Raw genomic sequence first — 18,700 nt, forward strand, 5'->3', positions numbered from 1 at the left:
GTGGTGATCGTAAATGTGACGGTGCAGATTCCTTTAGTGGATATACATACATACATACATAAACACATATACTCAGATTTATATATTAGATTAATATTATATATGACTAGAGATGAGCGAGCACTAAAATGCTCGAATGCTCGTTATTCGAGACGAACTTTTCCAGATGCTCGAGTGCTCGTCTCGAATAACGAGCCCCATTGAAGTCAATGGGAGACTCGAGCATTTTTCAAAGGGACCATGGTTCGGGAATAAAATGTGTTAATTAATTGAAAAAGAATGTCTTCTGATAAGTTAGCAGATGTATGCAAACATCTGCAATCTATTCTTCACTGTTCCGCGCGTATATTATCTCCCGACAAGTTAACAGATGTGAAGAACAGTGAGGAATAGAATAAAAACAGTGAACACAGGATCATTTAAGTGAAAAACACAGTGAAGAATAGATTACAGATGTTCTGCACATCTGCTTACTTGTCGGGAGATACGCTGTCCCGTGCCCCGCTGCTCTCCGTGCCCCGCTGCTCTCCGTGCCCCGCTGCTCTCCGTGCCCCGCTGCTCTCCGTGCCCATGTCTCCGTGCCCCATGTCTCCGTGCCCCATGTCTCCGTGCCCCGCTGCTCTCCGTGCCCCGCTGCTCTCCGTGCCCCGCTGCTCTCCGTGCCCCGCTGCTCTCCGTGCCCATGTCTCCGTGCCCCATGTCTCCGTGCCCCGCTGCTCTCCGTGCCCATGTCTCCGTGCCCCATGTCTCCGTGCCCCATGTCTCCGTGCCCCGCTGCTCTCCGTGCCCGCTGCTCTCCGTGCCCATGTCTCCGTGCCCCATGTCTCCGTGCCCCGCTGCTCTCCGTGCCCATGTCTCCGTGCCCCATGTCTCCGTGCCCCGCTGCTCTCCGTGCCCATGTCTCCGTGCCCCATGTCTCCGTGCCCCGCTGCTCTCCGTGCCCCGCTGTCTCCGTGCCCCATGTCTCCGTGCCCCGCTGCTCTCCGTGCCCATGTCTCCGTGCCCCATGTCTCCGTGCCCCATGTCTCCGTGCCCCATGTCTCCGTGCTGCCGCTGCCCCATGTCTCTGTGCTGCCGCTGCCCGATGTCTCCGTGCTGCTCCCCGGTGTCTCTGTGCTGCTCCCCGGTGTCTCTGTGCTGCTCCCCGTTGTCTCTGTCCTGCTCACCGTGTTCTTCAATGTGTTCTTCACACATATATATTGTTCTTCACATACTATTTTGTTCGCACCGTTCCGCGCGTATCTTCCGACAAGTAAGCAGATGTGCCGAACATCTGTAATCTATTCTTCACTGTGTTCTTCACTGTGTTTTTCACTTAAATGATCCTGTGTTCACTGTGTTCACTGTTTTTATTCTATTCTTCATTGTTCTTCACTGTGTTTTTTTAATTAAATGCTCGATCTCGAGCAGGGGAAATACTCGTCCGAGCAACGAGCCGTCTCGAGTACCTTAATACTCGAACGAGCATCAAGCTCGGACGAGCATGTTCGCTCATCTCTATATATGACCATACAATATTTTTATAATTATTTTGTCTAAATGTGTATGTGTGGTGAAATGGCATTTCAGACATTTGGATGTTTTTTCCATTACATTTTTTACCACTTGAGATAATTATTTTTAGATTTTGATAGATCTTTGTTTTTGGAACAAGGGGATAAATTGCTTTTGATTTTGTTTGTTTATTTATATTTCCTGGCAAAAGGGGGTGATTTGGAATTGTATTTATTTGCTTAATTTTACTTCTTAAACTTAAAAAAAAAATGTTTACTATTTTTTTCAGGCCCCTTAGGTAGTATTGATTTCTGATACTATATACTGCAATACTGGATGCGGATTGTGATATGACAGCAATGTCTTTGGAAAAGGCTGCAATAGCAACAGATTGCCGCTCCCTAATGACATCATAAGGGGCAATAATCTCCTCCAATATGGCAGCTCACATGACTTTGGCAGATAAATGGCTAACACTCATAGATTGAGACAGAAATCATAGGACTTTTAACTTGTTTAGTGACAAACCATGAAAGAAAGTTTTCAATTTTTTATTTCCTAGTGATGTTTACATAATAAATATAATTTTTAACCCATTACTTTACAATTTTACTCAGTTTAATTGCTGTTTAGCTCCTATCACTCATTGATGATCATTGTAAAATTCCAGAGTGTGGGTGGGGACTCTCTAAGCAGACACTTCATGATTCCTCTAGTACTGTGTGAGATGCTGTGTGCTGACAATGTGCTTAGATTATCAGGGTTCAGTTTTATATACACTTTTATTTAGCTTCTAAACATTCTACTAGTATCTAACACAGAAAAAGAGAGATGAGACAGATCAGAGATGACAGATGATGAGATCCATGAGATGGATATAACACATAATGGCCCACATTTATGAAAAACAGTGCAAACTTCTCAATGTGCAACAATGTGTGCAGCTGAAACATAGGGCACGCAACACAATTCTGTCAGACTCTGTATGATAAATGTGTCACATGGTTCAACTGTGCACCGGAACACCCCTTTATGTGCAGAAATTGTGCCGCAGCGACACAAATGAGTAGCGCATGGCACTTCTAAAATACATGTTGAATCACTTTGTATGAGAAACAATGTGCAAAGTCTGACAGAAAACTGGTGCAAGGGCCTTAGTAAATGTGCTCCAGGTACACATACTGCTATAACGCCTTCCCCTGCTATAAAAATATCCTTAAACCCCTGCTTCCCGGCAGGAAGTGTCTGTGTGTGAGCTCATCTTGGAATGGAGGGGGGAGGGGCCGATGCAGAGACACTGCAGCGTGCAGACAGAGAAGATATTCATGAGAAGAATCTGCTATGCTTGTCCGATCCTGGGGCAACTTAAATTGTATACACCAGGACTGATGGAGACACGTTGGAATTTTATCTGTGAAATGCTGTATTTTTGTTAATATGTTATTTTTTTTAAATCTGAGTATATTTAAGAATTTTGTCTTCGTGGAAATACCCCTTTAATGTTCCAAATCATCCTATAAGTACACTTTCTGTGGCCCTTATTTAAAGAGTTGGCCACTTTACCTCATGCTTTTTTTTTTACCATAAAACATATATTAAATGTTCTGTAATGCTTTCTGGATATGGAAAGTGAAAGCTCCTGTCTTTTACTTCATCAGTCAACATTCCTGACCATAAAATGGCCGCAGATGGAGGGTCATGTGATCTTTATTAGTCCATGAGAAAGCTCCCTGCCAGGACCTTCATGAATATAAGATTAAGATCTTGGCATGGTGATTGTTCATGGACAGATAGAGATCACATGACCCGCCATCTGCGGCCATTTTATGGTCAGGTATGTCTGGCTGATGAGGTAAAAGATTTACATTTCAATAAAACAGAGTAGAACTTTTAACATATGCATATAATTAAGCTACCTAATATCCTGCCCCTAAAACTTACACACACATTAAAAAAAACATGAGGTAAATTGGCCAACCCCTTTAATGAACACTAATTCTTACCTAGTCAGCTTAGCCACATCACACCTTTCTCTAATGCTCCCAGCATATTACATTGCAGCTTTAATGTGTGCGTGCACCCTGTGTCTACTGCCAATGTGCAGTGAGGTGGGGTTGTAAAAGCAGTTTACTACGGTAAGTTTAAGGATGATTTGGGGCACTTAACCGCTATTCCATGAGGACCAGTAAAATGTAAGATAAAAACATTCATGCAACATTTATTACCTTATATTTCAGGAGAAATATATTTATCATCATCACAGATTAAGTTCTTATCTCCCTCGACCTTGGTTTTTCTTTTTCTCTATTGTTTGTAGATTTACCCAAAGCTGCTATCATTTTTGTTGTATAGTTTATGTTCATCCAGAGCTGTTATTGTTATTGTAGTTCTTGTTTTATTGTTCATGTTCATCCAGAGCTGCCTATGTTTCGTTTTACTGTTCATTGTATGTTTGAGCCACAAAACCATAGCCAAAACCTATAAAAAATAAGCATTGCAGAAGAACAGATTTATAGCAGCAGCTGCTGTCATGCAAGCAATTTGTTATCATAATGTTTCCACTCCTTATCACATTTTATTTCCACAACAAAGTGCCCACCTATGTTCATGTTGAAATGTATTATTTACCTCAGATTAGAAAATTGAAACCAACTGACCACTGCCAGAGCTCAAATATAACATTTTAGGCTAATATACAATATACATGATGATAAATAATGATTGCTGCAAATAATAATACTACAATGTCTTCAGAAACAATAAAGTTAGCAATTCAATGTTAAAAAGCTCTAAGCACAGTAATTAGATTTGAACCTCCCTTCGTGGCCAAGAGCCTGCTTTGTGTTACTGACTGATGAAAAGGTTCGAGAGTAAGATTGAATACTTTATTTGTAGTAAGTTTTATGGAATAAATGGAAAAACATATCTGCGGAGTGAAGAATTTAGATTTAAAGTGATTCTGTCCACCTTTAACCCATTAATGTCACAGCCCTTTTCCATTTTTGCATTTCTGTTTTTATTCCCCAATTTCTATAAGACATAACTTTTTACATCTACAGAGCCATATTGTTTCCTGTGAGAAAAATTGTAATGTAGTGTAAATCTTTCAAAAAATGTTTTGCCATATTGCAACATCTATACTATTTTTTATACATCTTGTGTAATGTGTAATTTTTTGTGGCACAAGCTAACATGTTCATTGATACCATTTTGGGGACTGTAGGACATTTTGATTACTTTTTATTACTTTTTTTTCGGGACTTAGAGACACCTACTGGGGCAGATTTACTTACCCATCCCTGCGTTATCCCCGAGGTGCGTTCCCCGACTCCAATGCACAGCTGCCGCAATTCACTAAGATCGTGCGCCCGATATCCTGCATCTGTCGCTTCCCTGATCAGGACCTCCGGAGTTCACCTTCTTCTTCCTGGTGCATGTAAGTGCTTGATCTTGCGACACAAATTCAAAGTTAAATGCCACGGTTTGTCTGAATCCGTCGGATTGTACGAAGGCCAACCCCCCGATTTCTGTTGCATGAAAGCTGGCGCCAATGCGCAAAAATCCGATTGTGTGCGGCACAATCCCCAGCGTGATCCCAGAAAAATCAGAAAACCCGACGAAAATGCGGCTGCGGGAGCCTTAGTAAATAAGCCCCAATATGTTTATAATAGTTTTTTTATGGTAGGGTATTTTTTTTACAGTTATTTTATGCTCCCTTGGGTTTATGAGCCCTAGGGGTCTAATTGTCTATACAATATACTGCAATACTGCTCTTTTGCAGGACTGTATAAGCCGAGTTTTTCAGCACTTTCAGTATTTCAGCATTTTTAAAGTTTGTACTCACCCTCCCGCGCTGACCGTTTTCTTTTGTGCTCTGTATTTACTTATTTTCTTTGGTTCGTATGATCACGGGAATGCTACATTTATATAGGTTTTCATTTTATATTAATAGATTTTAAAAAATGAAAACCTTCTGTATGAAAAAGTTTTTCTTCATTTTGCCATGTTCTCACACTAATAACTTTTTCATACTTTAGTGTGGGGAACTATGTAAGGTGTCACTTTTTCCAGAACCTGATGAAATTAAACTTGATGCCATTTGTTGGACTGTATGACCCTTTGATCCCTTCTCATTTCAATTTTTATGAGTTGTAAAACAACAAATAATGGTGTTTCGGACATTTGGATGCTATTTTGCGTTACGGGGTTTACCGTTGGGAATAACTGTTTTCATTTATTCATAGATCTGGAGTTTTGTGACGAACATGCTATTGATTTTTACTGTTTATTTATATGCATTACAGTATAAGTTCATATAATACAATGGGACAGTTTGACTTTTTAGGTTCACCAATGAATTTTTGCATTAATTCCACTCACTCCAGTTTTGAAAAGTGGGTAGAAAAGTCTACAGCAAACTGACTTCAAAAAGTTCGTCAAACTAAATTCCAACAATTGAAATAGCAAAAAGTATTGGTAGATTTTTGCTCTGAAGCATAAAGTATTTTAAATGTAGCTCTGGAATATAATATTGTCTGGATACGTAGAAAATATTTAATATTTTTATGCAGAGCATCCAATATGTAAATTGTAAAATGATGTTGAAAGATAAATATACCCTTTAAGGTGACCAATGCTCATAATAATTGAAGGTTGCTGATATTGACATGAATAGGTAGTTATAATTTTACATCAGTGCTGTACATATTGGCTTGTCACAAAGAAATATATTTCATAAAACTCCACCATGAACCTTTTTCAATTCTTTCCTAAATATTTTACATAGCTGGGATAGCCCATGAGGTTTTTTTACACCTCTGTTTTTGACTGTAAAAGACAGGAAATAATAACAATTCCTAATTTGTTTCACATCAGTTATCCAAAGAGTTAAACATAAATTGTTGTGCCTGTCCAATAACTTTTACCATCTGTTGATGAATCATGAGGTTCTGCAGCAATAAGTCATACCAAGGGAGGTCATAAAAACCATTACGATTTTTACTGATTGCAAGCATATTTGGCTATATTTATGAAAACTGAGTCCTGTTTCTTCCACCTCCCTGAGCATAAAATCCAAACCACTATCCAGTGAGTTAATGGAAAAATTATATTAACAGAAAGTCAAATCCACAAAAGTGATTACGTGTGAATGTCTCTGCTTATGTAGTTTAAGTAAGAGGGTTATAAGACCCCCAGCTGTCCTTTTCATTTGTCTTTAGTGCAGTAGCAAAGATGAGTGATAGCAATTGTATGTTTAAAAATATTAGAATACTCTCAATCTAGCATATTCCACAAAGATTAATTTATAAATAATAACTTAAATGATATCATTTTTTTTCACAAACACTGTATCCTACAAATTTTCATGTAGTCAAATGGAGGTATTGGTCACAAAGCCAGGAATCATTCAAAACTTAAGATGGGAACCAGGTCACTGCATTGAAAGGAGCAGATCAGGATAACATCATGCAGTAACTACATAGGGAAATCTACAGAAGAATCAGTGTTACTCATGCAAAATTAGAAATTATGATGGAATGTTAACTCCTTAATGGTGAGATCTGGAATAGCTGTAACAACTGTGAAAAGGTATTTTTTAGCAAACTTAAGGATGGGCAATAACGTTATTTTTTTAAATGCTACTTTATACATTTTTGTGGTGTCGTTAAACATTGGCAATTGTTGAAGGATTAAAGTTACAAATAAAATAATTTTTATAATGTTTAATTTTTTTATACATTTTCAAATGAACTGAAAATGAGCAATGATAAATGAACTGAAAATTAATCCTCATATTTTTAATACAATGTTAAAGGGGTATTCCAGAAATAGGCATAGTTCATATTCAAATGGGTCATTAAAATATAAATCAATATGCTATAAGTCCCCTTAGCAGAAAAATGCTGTGGACATACACTATAATGAAGATTTAAAATGCTACTGGCCCTTTAATCAGTCCATTGATTTTGTGGAAGAGACACAGGACAGAAGATGGCCGCTGATCACATGTCCACATCACATGTCCTACACATGCCTGTGCAAGTCATGTGATCAACACTATGTTTGGCTGTAGTTGGTTGGTTGCAGTGCTTTCCATATGGCCAGTGTTGTGGGGAGACATCATCTCAGTGGGGCAATGTGCAGTGATGGCAGTTACACATCATTACTATGGTAACCGAGCAGGACAGTCTACTAGATCATCACTGAGAGTAGAGGATAAGACGGAGGAACTGTTATTGAGAACTGCGGGATCATGGGACTTGTAGTTGTAGATGGCAACCTTCTTGGAAATAACTCTGTCTACTTTAGAAAGCCCATAAATTTTTTTGAATCATAAAGACAAACTATTATTTTATGTATATGGCAAACTATTTCAGAAATTGATGAAAGGGTAAAGGTGAAAAGGAAGATAGTTAAGGGTGCAATTAAACTTTGCTTTTATTACGGTTAATTTTTAAGAAAGAATTTTTAAGAAACATTTTTTGAAGACAGACATCTGTACAGATTGCTTGGTCATGCAGCTTTGGCAGAAATTGTAACACACAGGTGTAGTCCGTACCTAACATTTGAAGGTATAATGGCCGGATAGACAGAGGGTTTATAAGTGTTTATAGCTGCTGCCTTTCACTGAGGGACTTCGTCCATTCTGGTGTCCGAGTCCCTTAGAAAATGCAGCATTGTAACAATTTTAAAGTGGAACTTGCCTACAGTCTGAGTAGGGACATACCAAACTGACAATAAAGGGATGGAAATCCAGCTGTCATTTTCTTCTGATGTCTCCAGTGTGAAGAGAAACTGTATACAAATAAATTAGGGTCTCTATGACATAATAAAATGCTCCTTAAATCTATGCTTAAAATGCTTTAAATTGCTTTTTTATTGCCTCTTGGTAACCACATCTGCACTATCCTGAAATAGATGTGACAGGAGAGCTGGAGGGTCTTCTTCAAAGGTTTCTGCTGTTGATATTTAAGCTTTATTTTTATATTTTTTATTGCCCTTGTTACATGAAACTACTGTATATACTCGAGTATAAGCCGACCCGAGTATAAGCCGAGACCCCTAATTTTACCACCAAAAACTGGGAAAAACTACTGACTCAAGTATAAGCCGAGGGTGGGAAATGCATTGGTCAAACCCCCCCAGTAGTATACAGCCTGCCAGCCCCCCTTAGTATACAGCCTGCCAGCCCCCAGTAGTATACAGCCTGCCAGCCCCCAGTAGTATACAGCCTGCCAGCCCCCCGTAGCATACAGCCTGCCAGCCCCCAGTAGTATACAGCCTGCCAGCCCCCAGTAGTATACAGCAGCCCCTAGTAGTATACAGCAGCCCCCAGTAGTATACAGCAGCCCTCATGTAGTATACAGAAAGCCCCTAGTAGTATACAGCAGCCCCCAGTAGTATACAGCAGCCCCCAGTAGTATACAGCAGCCCCCAGGTAGTATAAAGCAAGCCCCTAGTAGTATACAGCAGCCCCTAGTAGTATACAGCAGCCCCTAGAAGTATACAGCAGCCCCCAGTAGTATACAACAGCCCCCATGTAGTATACAGCAATCCCCTAGTAGTATACAGCAGCCCCTAGTAGTATACAGCCAGCCTGCCCCCACAGCCCTTAAAAAAATAAACTTAAATACTCACCCTCCGATGTCAGAGCGGCTACCCGATGTCGGGCCGGCTTACCGATGTCAGCGTGGCCCATCTTCTTTCTTCTCCGCGGCTCCTCTTCTTTCTTCCGGCATGGACGCGGCCATGTTTTCTTCTAGCAGGCGCATACCATGACAGAAGAAAGAAGAGAGAAGAGGAGCCGCGGAGAAGAAAGAAGACGGGATGCGCTGACATCGGGGACATCGGTAAGCCGCTCTGACATCGGAGGGTGAGTATTTAAGTTTTTTTTAAGTGGGTAATTTTTTTTTGTAATAGACTCATGTATAAGCTGATGGGACGTTTTTCAGCACATTTTTTGTGCTGACAAACTCGGCTTATACATGAATATATACGGTAAATCTTCTTTTTTGTCTTATTACACAGTAAGAATTGAATCAGAAAATAAAATACAAAGTGTAAGAACATTTAATTAAATATCAACTATTTATTTAAAAAAATGATTGTTTCTAATGACAATTAGATGAGCTGAAATAAAAATTACAAAAGTTAAAATAAAATACAGTAAATGATGACAATATTGCTGTTCAGTGTAAATGGAACTTTAGCAATAACTAAAAAAATGAAATCATCCTCTAAATGTGAAACTACAAAATGTAAAGGCTGTAAGGCATGTTTTCTTCATTGACATATGGGACCATAGGCTTTGTATGTCTGAAAAGAATTTGAATGTCATGTTCCTAAAAAAAACTCTTTGTCATCCTAACGTATACAAACACCCACAATCAAAATCTTTATTCCTGGATCCATTTGTCTTTAAAATGTTGTTTTTCTTGTTACATGCATAAGTTGCTCTATCATGTGAAAAGTACATACTGCTCCCTTTTTTAAAGGAAGTCTCCCATTTGATTTCATGCATTATGAACCAAATATACCTTGAGAATGCTGTAGCTACACTGATGCAGAAGCATATCTTGTTTAATCTCTGAGCTGAGCGGTTTTGCTCATAAAACGATTTAAAATTATGTGTAGCTTCAGCATTCTCAAGGTATGTTTGGTTCGTAATGCAACAAATCAAATTGGTAGGTTTCCTTTAATGTACTGCATTCGGATGCCATGCAATATATCTGCCTTGATACTTGTTAGTCCTTTGCCTGTATTTGTAGCATACTTTACTTAGCAGCTGATTGATTGATCATATCATTGGCCATACTTCTAAATGATCATGGCCCACTTAATGATGCTACAGCATTTTAGACTCATTCAAAAGTTTTTATATTGCACTCAAAAGCTCACATTTTAAAACATATGTGTGAGCAACAGACTTCTATACTCATGAAAATACGTTACCCCAGACTGAAGCAAAATACATTACCCCAGTCCGAATCACTTGTTTTTAAATAGGTTGTGTAAGATTCTAAAACATGGCTACTTTATTTGAGAAACAGCTCCAATCTTGGTCCTATTCGTCTGAACAATCTACTTGCATTATGTTGCAATACCAGACATGTCCTGTAGACAAGAGTGGCACTGTTTGTAGAAGACAGCAGAGAGGCATTATTAAACTCATAGAGAGATGCATTTAATTCTGCACTTTGGATTTACAAGGTCTAATAAGTCCATGAATTTACAACACAAGGAATGAATGGTGTATGTTAGAAGATGTGTTTGTTTGACAAGCAGCTTATTTCTGTTCCTGTAAACCATCAGCAGTAAAACACTTGATAAATATGCACTAGATTTTGTTATAGTAATTCCAGATCTACAGTACTTGACACTCCAATAAAAGAAATGTATTCAGGTATAGGTCTTAAAGTTTCCTCCAATGAAACATATGTATTTATTTAAGGATCCCACACTTTGGTTAGTTATTCAGACGAAGGACAATGATGTGAAAATCTGCTTTGCTCTCCTTTTCATACTTTCAAAAATCAATATTTTACCAACAATGGTTTTTCTTCACTTTAGGGACCATATCCACTCAACTTCATGGACTACTGTTCGTCCATAGATGTGTTTTCGCCATTCCATGTTTAAGTAAAACACAAACCATAATCTGGGTCTATTTTCAAAGGTTACATGAAGCTGCCATGTCAAACTGTATCATATATCTCTTAAACTTGAGCAGATACAGCTCGATCATACATGCGTTCCAGAATGCGATGAATGCATGCAAAACTTGGACGATCAGTAGGCATCTTGCTCCAGCAGAGACGCATAAGATTGTATAATTCTAGAGGACAGTTTTCGGGACATGACAAAATGTTACCATCTCTGACATAATATATGACTTCTTCATGAGCCATGCCGTAATAAGGTTGCATACCATAAGAGAATATTTCCCATAACACAACACCATAAGCCCACACGTCAGACTCAGTTGTATAGCGATTGTAAAATATGGACTCCGGTGGCATCCAACGAATTGGTATGGCATCATTTTCATTTGCTTTGTAATAATCTGCTGAGTATATGTTTCTTGAAAGACCAAAATCGGCAATTTTTACCACCATGTTTTCACCAACCAAACAATTCCTAGTGGCCAGGTCACGATGGACAAACTTCCGCTCTGAAAGGTAGGCCATCCCTGCTGACACCTGACGGGCAATGTGGAGCTGATCAGTGCAAGACAGAGGTGAGGGATTCAGGTCTGACAGTCTAACTTTGTTAGCAAGGCTGCTGTGGCTTAAGCTACTTAAAGCACGTGGTGATCTATGTCGCAGGTACTCATTTAAGTCTCCATGGGCCATATATTCAAAAAGAAGACACATTGGTTTTCCAACAGCACACACACCTTAAAGGAAAGAGAGAGAAAATTAATGATATTTTGTAAATTCGATTTATTCCATTTATGTATGTATGCACTAAATTATGCAAAAAAGTTATGTAATATCTATATTAGCATAATGTAATCACACTATAAGAATATCACAACATAAGCACTGCCACTTTCGATTCTTGCTGGACATGATTTTGGAAATGATGAAATTTCCTTTGTTTCACCCTTTCAAGGCATTATTTAGATTTTTGGGGAGTAGAACACTCCTTTTTCCTTATCCCATCCTGGAAAACATATTTGCATATTTCCCACCTTCTAGATCTAGATTCCTTTATGGGTGAACATGGTTGCAATCATGTAGAAAACCAACATTGAATGGGTATGTAAATTAGTTGTATAAAGTCTTTCAGGCCAAAAACTCAGTGGTGATATCAGCGTCTCTGTTCCTCAGAACACATTGTGGCAGATTTATCAAGCTGTCTGAAAATCAGATTATTTCTAGTTGCCCATCAGCAACTACTGGGTAGACCATGGGCTCTCCAAGTACAGTCATTAGAATACTGGTGGTGCTGCTTTTGCCAGTTGGACGTGTGACAAGAATGAGAGAGCCTTGGAAATTACATGAACCTTAAAATACAAGAGGGACCATGCTCCCTCATGCTCTGGAGCTTCTACCCACACACCCAATACACTACTATGTGTACAATGACACTTATTTCATATTTGAAGAGTTGTACTCTGGATCTGTGGTTATATATGTATACATGGGCCATAAAAAGACCTATTTAGGACCAAATTCTTTCAGGGCATCCTTTCTGATAAGTAACCATCTTCTTTTCTGTCAGTGTAGGTGAAATCAGTTTGTTCTAATTGTTGTTTTGTGAAAGCTGCTGTAGAAATATATGACAAGCCTTTCCACCTGCTGTTTACAGTTCTCTAGGGGGATGATGATGGTAACATTGTGATTAATAAGACAGCTGACCACAAACAATGGAATGTGCGTGACAAAATTGTGGAGTACAATACAATGATAACCTTTTGTGATTAGTCACTCTAAGAGGTGACAGCTGGATTGATCAAGGTTTATCAGGACTGTGTTCTGTCATACATTGACTGCATTCATTGGTATTAAGCTAGTTGCCTCCGATGTTTCTACTCTATATGTGCTTACTTTTCAGATCGGGACATATTGGGTGTATATATACTCAGCTACACTGTTTCCAAATATTTTAAGGGAATCTTTTTATTAGTTTTCCACTATGGAGACTCTGTCCATAATTCTCAGCTCAACCCAATGGGTAAAGGCATGGACAAGTGACCTTATAGGGTAGATCACACATGGAAAGAAAACAGGAGAATAAAGTTCCCTAACTCTCTGCTGCACCTGCTACATGGCCAAAGGTGTCAGGTGTCATGGTCACCTGACCTGCCAAACTGAAGAATGGAGGATGTGAAGCATCACATACTATTCTCCACAGTAAACATCCGGGCCTACCGCTCAGACAAAAAAACAGGACTAGAAATCTGTAACCTCTTGTCATCTTCAGTACTTCCTCCATGTGGTTCCAGCTACTTCATTCTTATCTGTGGCCTCTAACTCCCTGGTATAAGAAGACAACAGTCTCAATGAGAAATGTATAGGTGAATGTATAAATATATGTGTGCCTAAATGTATGCATGTGCAATATACTGTATGTTTGTATATATAATGTGTACATCCAGTATGTGTGGGCATTTGATGTGTAAATGCAGTATGTGCAAATTTATGGCATAAACATACTGTATGTATGTGTATACATTATATGTGCTAATATAAATGTATGTGTACATCAGTAGATTAGTGTATATATATATATATATATATATATATACACATACTGTATATATATTTGGATATTAGTGTATATTTAGTGTATCAATGTGTATATGAGTTTATAAATGTAAGTATGAATTCACAAATGTTTATGAATGTATAAATGTGTGTAAGAGTGGAAGTGCTTCTGAGTGTATAAATGAATATATGTTGCACATAAATGTGTGTGTATAAAGGCATCAATGTATATATGCATAAGCGGGTTATTCATGGACCCTGGGTTGTACAAATATTACAGCCCCTACAAGTCTGGAATTCACTTCCTACTTGTATACTAGAATCAAACTTCATAGGATTTGAGGATGCATTCCTTTTGCCTGCTTTCACTCTGCAGTTTCTGAGGTTCTCTTGTGTACATGAGTATTGGGAGCAGAAAAAGATGCACAAGGATTTCATGGGTGAAGGCCATTCTCAGTATAAAATTTGGTGGGTGGTTTGGGTGGCCTTGGGTCTCCCAGAAGACTTGGGTCCCAGGCTATAGTCCAAACTATCTATATTTATAATCCATTACTGTAGGCATGTGCAGAAGAGTGTATGAGTATGTGTGTAGAACGGTAGTGTCAGGATCAGGGGTAGTGGACCCACATTGCCACTGCGTGCAATGACGTAAGACAATACCTGGGAGCAGAGTGGTACCCGGTTTTCACCAGAGCCCTCTGCCAAGCAGGTTAGACTTGCTGCGGCAGAATACCACCAGGTCACTCTACAGTCGAGACTTTGCTTGCAGCGGTGGCCAAGTACAGAATCGTAAGGCTGAGATGGAGTCGTGGACAGGCAGGAGGTCAGGATAGGTGGGACAGGATCAGAGTCAGGGATGTAGAGGGAGGTAGCACGGGATCAAAGTCAAGAGCAAAGCAGAGGGTCACAACAGGGAATCACTATTTCGCAGGAATAAACAACCAGGAAGCTTTCACTCAGACACGAGGCTCAAAGATTCGGCAGGGGGCACAGGAAGGGGTCAGCAATTTAACTGGGAAGGCGGTCGGCCAACGCCAATCACCGGCGTGCTGGCCCTTTAAATCCTATAGAGTAGCATTAAATAGATTTTAAGTACATAAAATTTGGTGTCCTGACCTACCCTATAGTGGGTGCATGGCTGTCTGACAAATGAGTTCCTACAAATGGCATATCCTCATATAGGCCTAGTGGGCGGGCACTGGGGGGCTTTGACTTGCGAGGGACCCACACTTGCCTAGACCCGGGCCCTATATTTCATTAAAGGGGGGCATCTGCTGTGGACATTTCATTAAAGGGGGCATCTGCTGTGGACATTTCATTAAAGGGGACATTTGCTGTGGACATTTCATTACAGGGGTACATCTGCTGTGCACATTTCATTAAAGGGGGCATCTGTTGTGGACATTTCATTAAAGGGGGGCATTAGCTATGGACATTTCATTAAAGGGGGCATCTTCTGCGGAAATTTCATTAAAGGGGGCATTTGCTGTGGACATTCCATTAAAGGAGGCATCTGCTATGGACATTTCATTAAAGGGGGCATCTGGTGTGGATATTTCATTAAAAGGAACATCTCCTGTTGATATTTTTGTAAATGGGGTTTTCTGCTATGGACATTTCTGTAAAATGGGCATCTGCTGTGGATATATTTCTTTAAAAGGGGATCTGCTGTGGACATTTCTTTAAAAAGGAGCTGTTCCATTAACATTTTTTTTAAAGAAAGCTTAGCTGAGGACACATCATTAGAGGGGAGCTGGTTCCTACTCTTATGGCTAGGATTAGTTTGACGTTTGACTTTCATAGTCACATGTGTCTAGAGTTTGAGTGAACATCCCCACTTTGATGACTCCAATATTATCTTTAAAGGGGTTTTCCACGGGATAGGGCCTAACTTGCTGATCAGTGGGGGTTTCAGTGACTCCACGTCGCTCAATCAGACTAATGGAGCAGACAGCTGCGCATGATCGTTCTGCTCAGCAAGTTAGGCCCTATCCCATGGATAGACCTAACTTTTGTTTGTGGGAAAACCCCTTTAAACCCATTAGAACACAATCAGCATTAAAATACATTTTCGTGTGCCTGAATGAAACTAAAACAAAACATTTTTTTATTATTGTGAAACAATTCCACAAATTAAAATAATTATGTAGTCTGCCCCTCAAACAATCATGTCAAATGTTGAAATGCAGAGAGGCATAAGCAAACATGTAAAAAAAATTGCAGTGGCGAATTATGAAAACAAAACACTTATCAATATAGGTTTACCCTGTGTCTAGTGGAAGTTGGCTTTAGGTTCTAAATACAAATATGTGTGTAAACAAAACAAAATATACTGTATCGTGATTGGAATATAAAAGAACTGATAAATACTAAACTTTGGCCTGATTGCTTAATCTAGAAATTGTGCCAAAGTACATTGTGCCAAATCAAGTCTTCTGAACAGATTGTTCTGAGCCATACGCTGAGGAATACAGTACAGTGTCATCTCCAGAAGAATTTGTGGAAATATCTCATCAAAAGAGATGTTCAAGCTTTCTAACAAGGAAAGGAAAAATCTTAGTTTAACCCCTTAACTAGCAGGCCCGTTTTCATTTTTCACTCCCCACTTTCAAAAATCCATAACTTTATTTTTCCATTTATAGCGCTGTGTGAGGGCTAGTTTTTTGTGTAACAAATTGCACTTCATAATGACGGTATTTAATACTCCATGCTGTGTACTGGGGAGTGGAAAGAAAATTCCAAATGCAGTGAAATTGGTGAAAAAATGTATTTGTGCAGTTTTCTTGTATTTTCGGCTTTCACTGTGCACCCCAAATTACAAGTCTGCTTTATTCTTTGGGTCAGTACAATCATGGGGATACTAAATTTATATAGGTTTTATAATGTTTTTATACATTTACAAAAATTAAAACCTCCTGTACAAAAAAAAAATAATTTTGCCATTTTATGACGCTAATAACTTTTTCATTAACTGCTGTATAAAACTCAGAAAGAAATGACTCTTATAAATGTAGACCATCTTGGCCTCATTGTTTTGATTTTATCTTTGAAGCTATAATTTCCTTACCTAGAAGCTTTACAATGTTGGGGTGATCAAACTCTGCCATAAGCGCTGCCTCTCGTTGAAAGTCGGCCTGCATATCAGCAGAAGCTTCTTCTTTCAGCATCTTTACTGCAACCATTGTGAAAGGCTCATAAGGAAGCAACCCTGGTGCCCTAAGAAACAAGACAAGAATAGTTATATTTTACACCCTAAATGGGAAGTAGTATTTATTGACAAATCTATGCCTTTTCAAGGTTGAGGTATTTATGGATTATAATATTTAGAAAAAGTCTACCGTATATACTCGTGTATAAGCCGAGTTTTTCAGCACAAAAAATTTGCTGAAAAACGTCCCCTTGGCTTATACACGAGTCAATACTTAATCTATATGCTTAAAAAATATTTTAAAAATAATAAACTTATATACTCACCTTCCGGTGGCCCCGAATTGCAGCGCTGCTCCCCCCATGTCCGCGCGGGTCCTCTTCTGGCTTCTTGCTTCTCTAACTTCGTGCCCGGGGAGAGCAATGGCGGCGCCCAGCACGAAGTTAGAGAAGCAAGAAGATACTACTGGGGGCTGTGCTGTATACTACTGGGGGCTGTGCTGTATACTACTGGGGGCTGTGCTGTATACTACTAGGGGCTGTGCTGTATACTACTAGGGGCTGTGCTGTATACTACTGGGGGCTGTGCTGTCTACTACTGGGAGCTGTGCTGTATACTAATGGGGGCTGTGCTGTATACTACTGGGGCCTGTGCTGTATACTACTGGGGGCCGGCTGTATACTACTGGGGGCTGTGCTGTATACTACTGGGGGCTGTGCTGTATACTACTGGGGGCTGTGCTGTATACTACTAGGGACTGTGCTGTATACTACTAGGGGCTGTGCTGTATACTACTGGGGGCCTGTGCTGTATACTACTGGGAGCTGTGCTGTATACTAATGGGGGCTGTGCTGTATACTACTGGGGCCTGTGCTGTATACTTCTGGGGACTGGCTGTATACTACTGGGGGCTGTGCTGTATACTACTGGGGGCAGTGCTGTATACTACTGGGGGCCGGCTGGCTACATACTGGGGGGTCTGTGACCAATGCATTTCCCTACCTCGGCTTATACTCGAGTCAATAGGTTTTCCCAGTTTTTGATGGTAAAATTAGGGGTCTCGGCTTATACTCGGGTCGGCTTATACTCGAGTATATATGGTAATTAATTTAAAAACTTAAACAGCAGTTTCAAGATAACCAAAATAAGACTAAATATCTCTTTAGAAACATTACTGTAGTGACTTCAGACAATTACATTTTGACATTAGTTATCGAAAGACTTCCTTATATCTCAGCTACCTAGAGTGTAGAATGAAGGTAATTTCATCAAAAGTTAAAAACAAGTATGTCTGTACTTCATGCATTATCAATTCATTGTTATTGCGTTACCCAGTTGCTCCCTTTTACCGTAGAGGCTCACAAGTTCTTTTCTTTCTAGTAAGGTAAGGTTAACTTATTGTCTTAACTATTTTAATGCTCAAGCTGCTATTACGAAAATGGATGTTTATTGCTCTGAATCAACCATCAACAACAATCAAAATTGTGCAGATAAACCAGGGACAATCATAGTTCCAGGCACTGTGGTAATCTTTTTATATTTCTTATCCATGGTTCCAGTCCTTAAACTTTTCAAATTATGCTAATGAGCCTGAAGGGCTCTGGGGGGTGGGCTTTACAAGAGCTCTTCTGTGCTGTAGCTGTACAGGTTGTTTTGTGCAAGAGCACTTACCTACTCCCAGTGTGTGAGTTTACAGCAGTCAGAGGAAGGAGGGAGCAGTGGGGATAATGGTACCGTTTAACAGCCTGTGAAGCTACAGCACAGAGATGCCCCCCAGAACCCTATGGGCTCATTATCATAATTTTAAAAGTTGATTTTTAGAAGGAAGGAGTCCATGGATAACAAA

The 18,700-nt window shown here is 39.5% G+C and overlaps 1 protein-coding gene across 1 annotated transcript in view; it reads right to left on the reverse strand.

The window, feature by feature from the left end:
- Positions 1-9,628: 9,628 nt before the first annotated feature.
- The window catches only part of MUSK (muscle associated receptor tyrosine kinase), a 92,008-nt gene continuing 82,936 nt past the window's right edge, over positions 9,629-18,700 (reverse strand). Inside the window, exons 16-17 of the mRNA XM_072154347.1 lie at positions 16,774-16,922; positions 9,629-11,890 (exon numbers count right to left, since the gene is read on the reverse strand). Coding sequence (XP_072010448.1) covers positions 11,211-11,890; positions 16,774-16,922 — 829 coding nt within the window. The 3' untranslated portion in view covers positions 9,629-11,210. The remainder of the gene's footprint in view (positions 11,891-16,773; positions 16,923-18,700) is intronic.

This window comes from Engystomops pustulosus, chromosome 1 (genome assembly GCF_040894005.1).
Source record: "Engystomops pustulosus chromosome 1, aEngPut4.maternal, whole genome shotgun sequence".
NCBI classification, from domain to species: domain Eukaryota; kingdom Metazoa; phylum Chordata; class Amphibia; order Anura; family Leptodactylidae; genus Engystomops; species Engystomops pustulosus.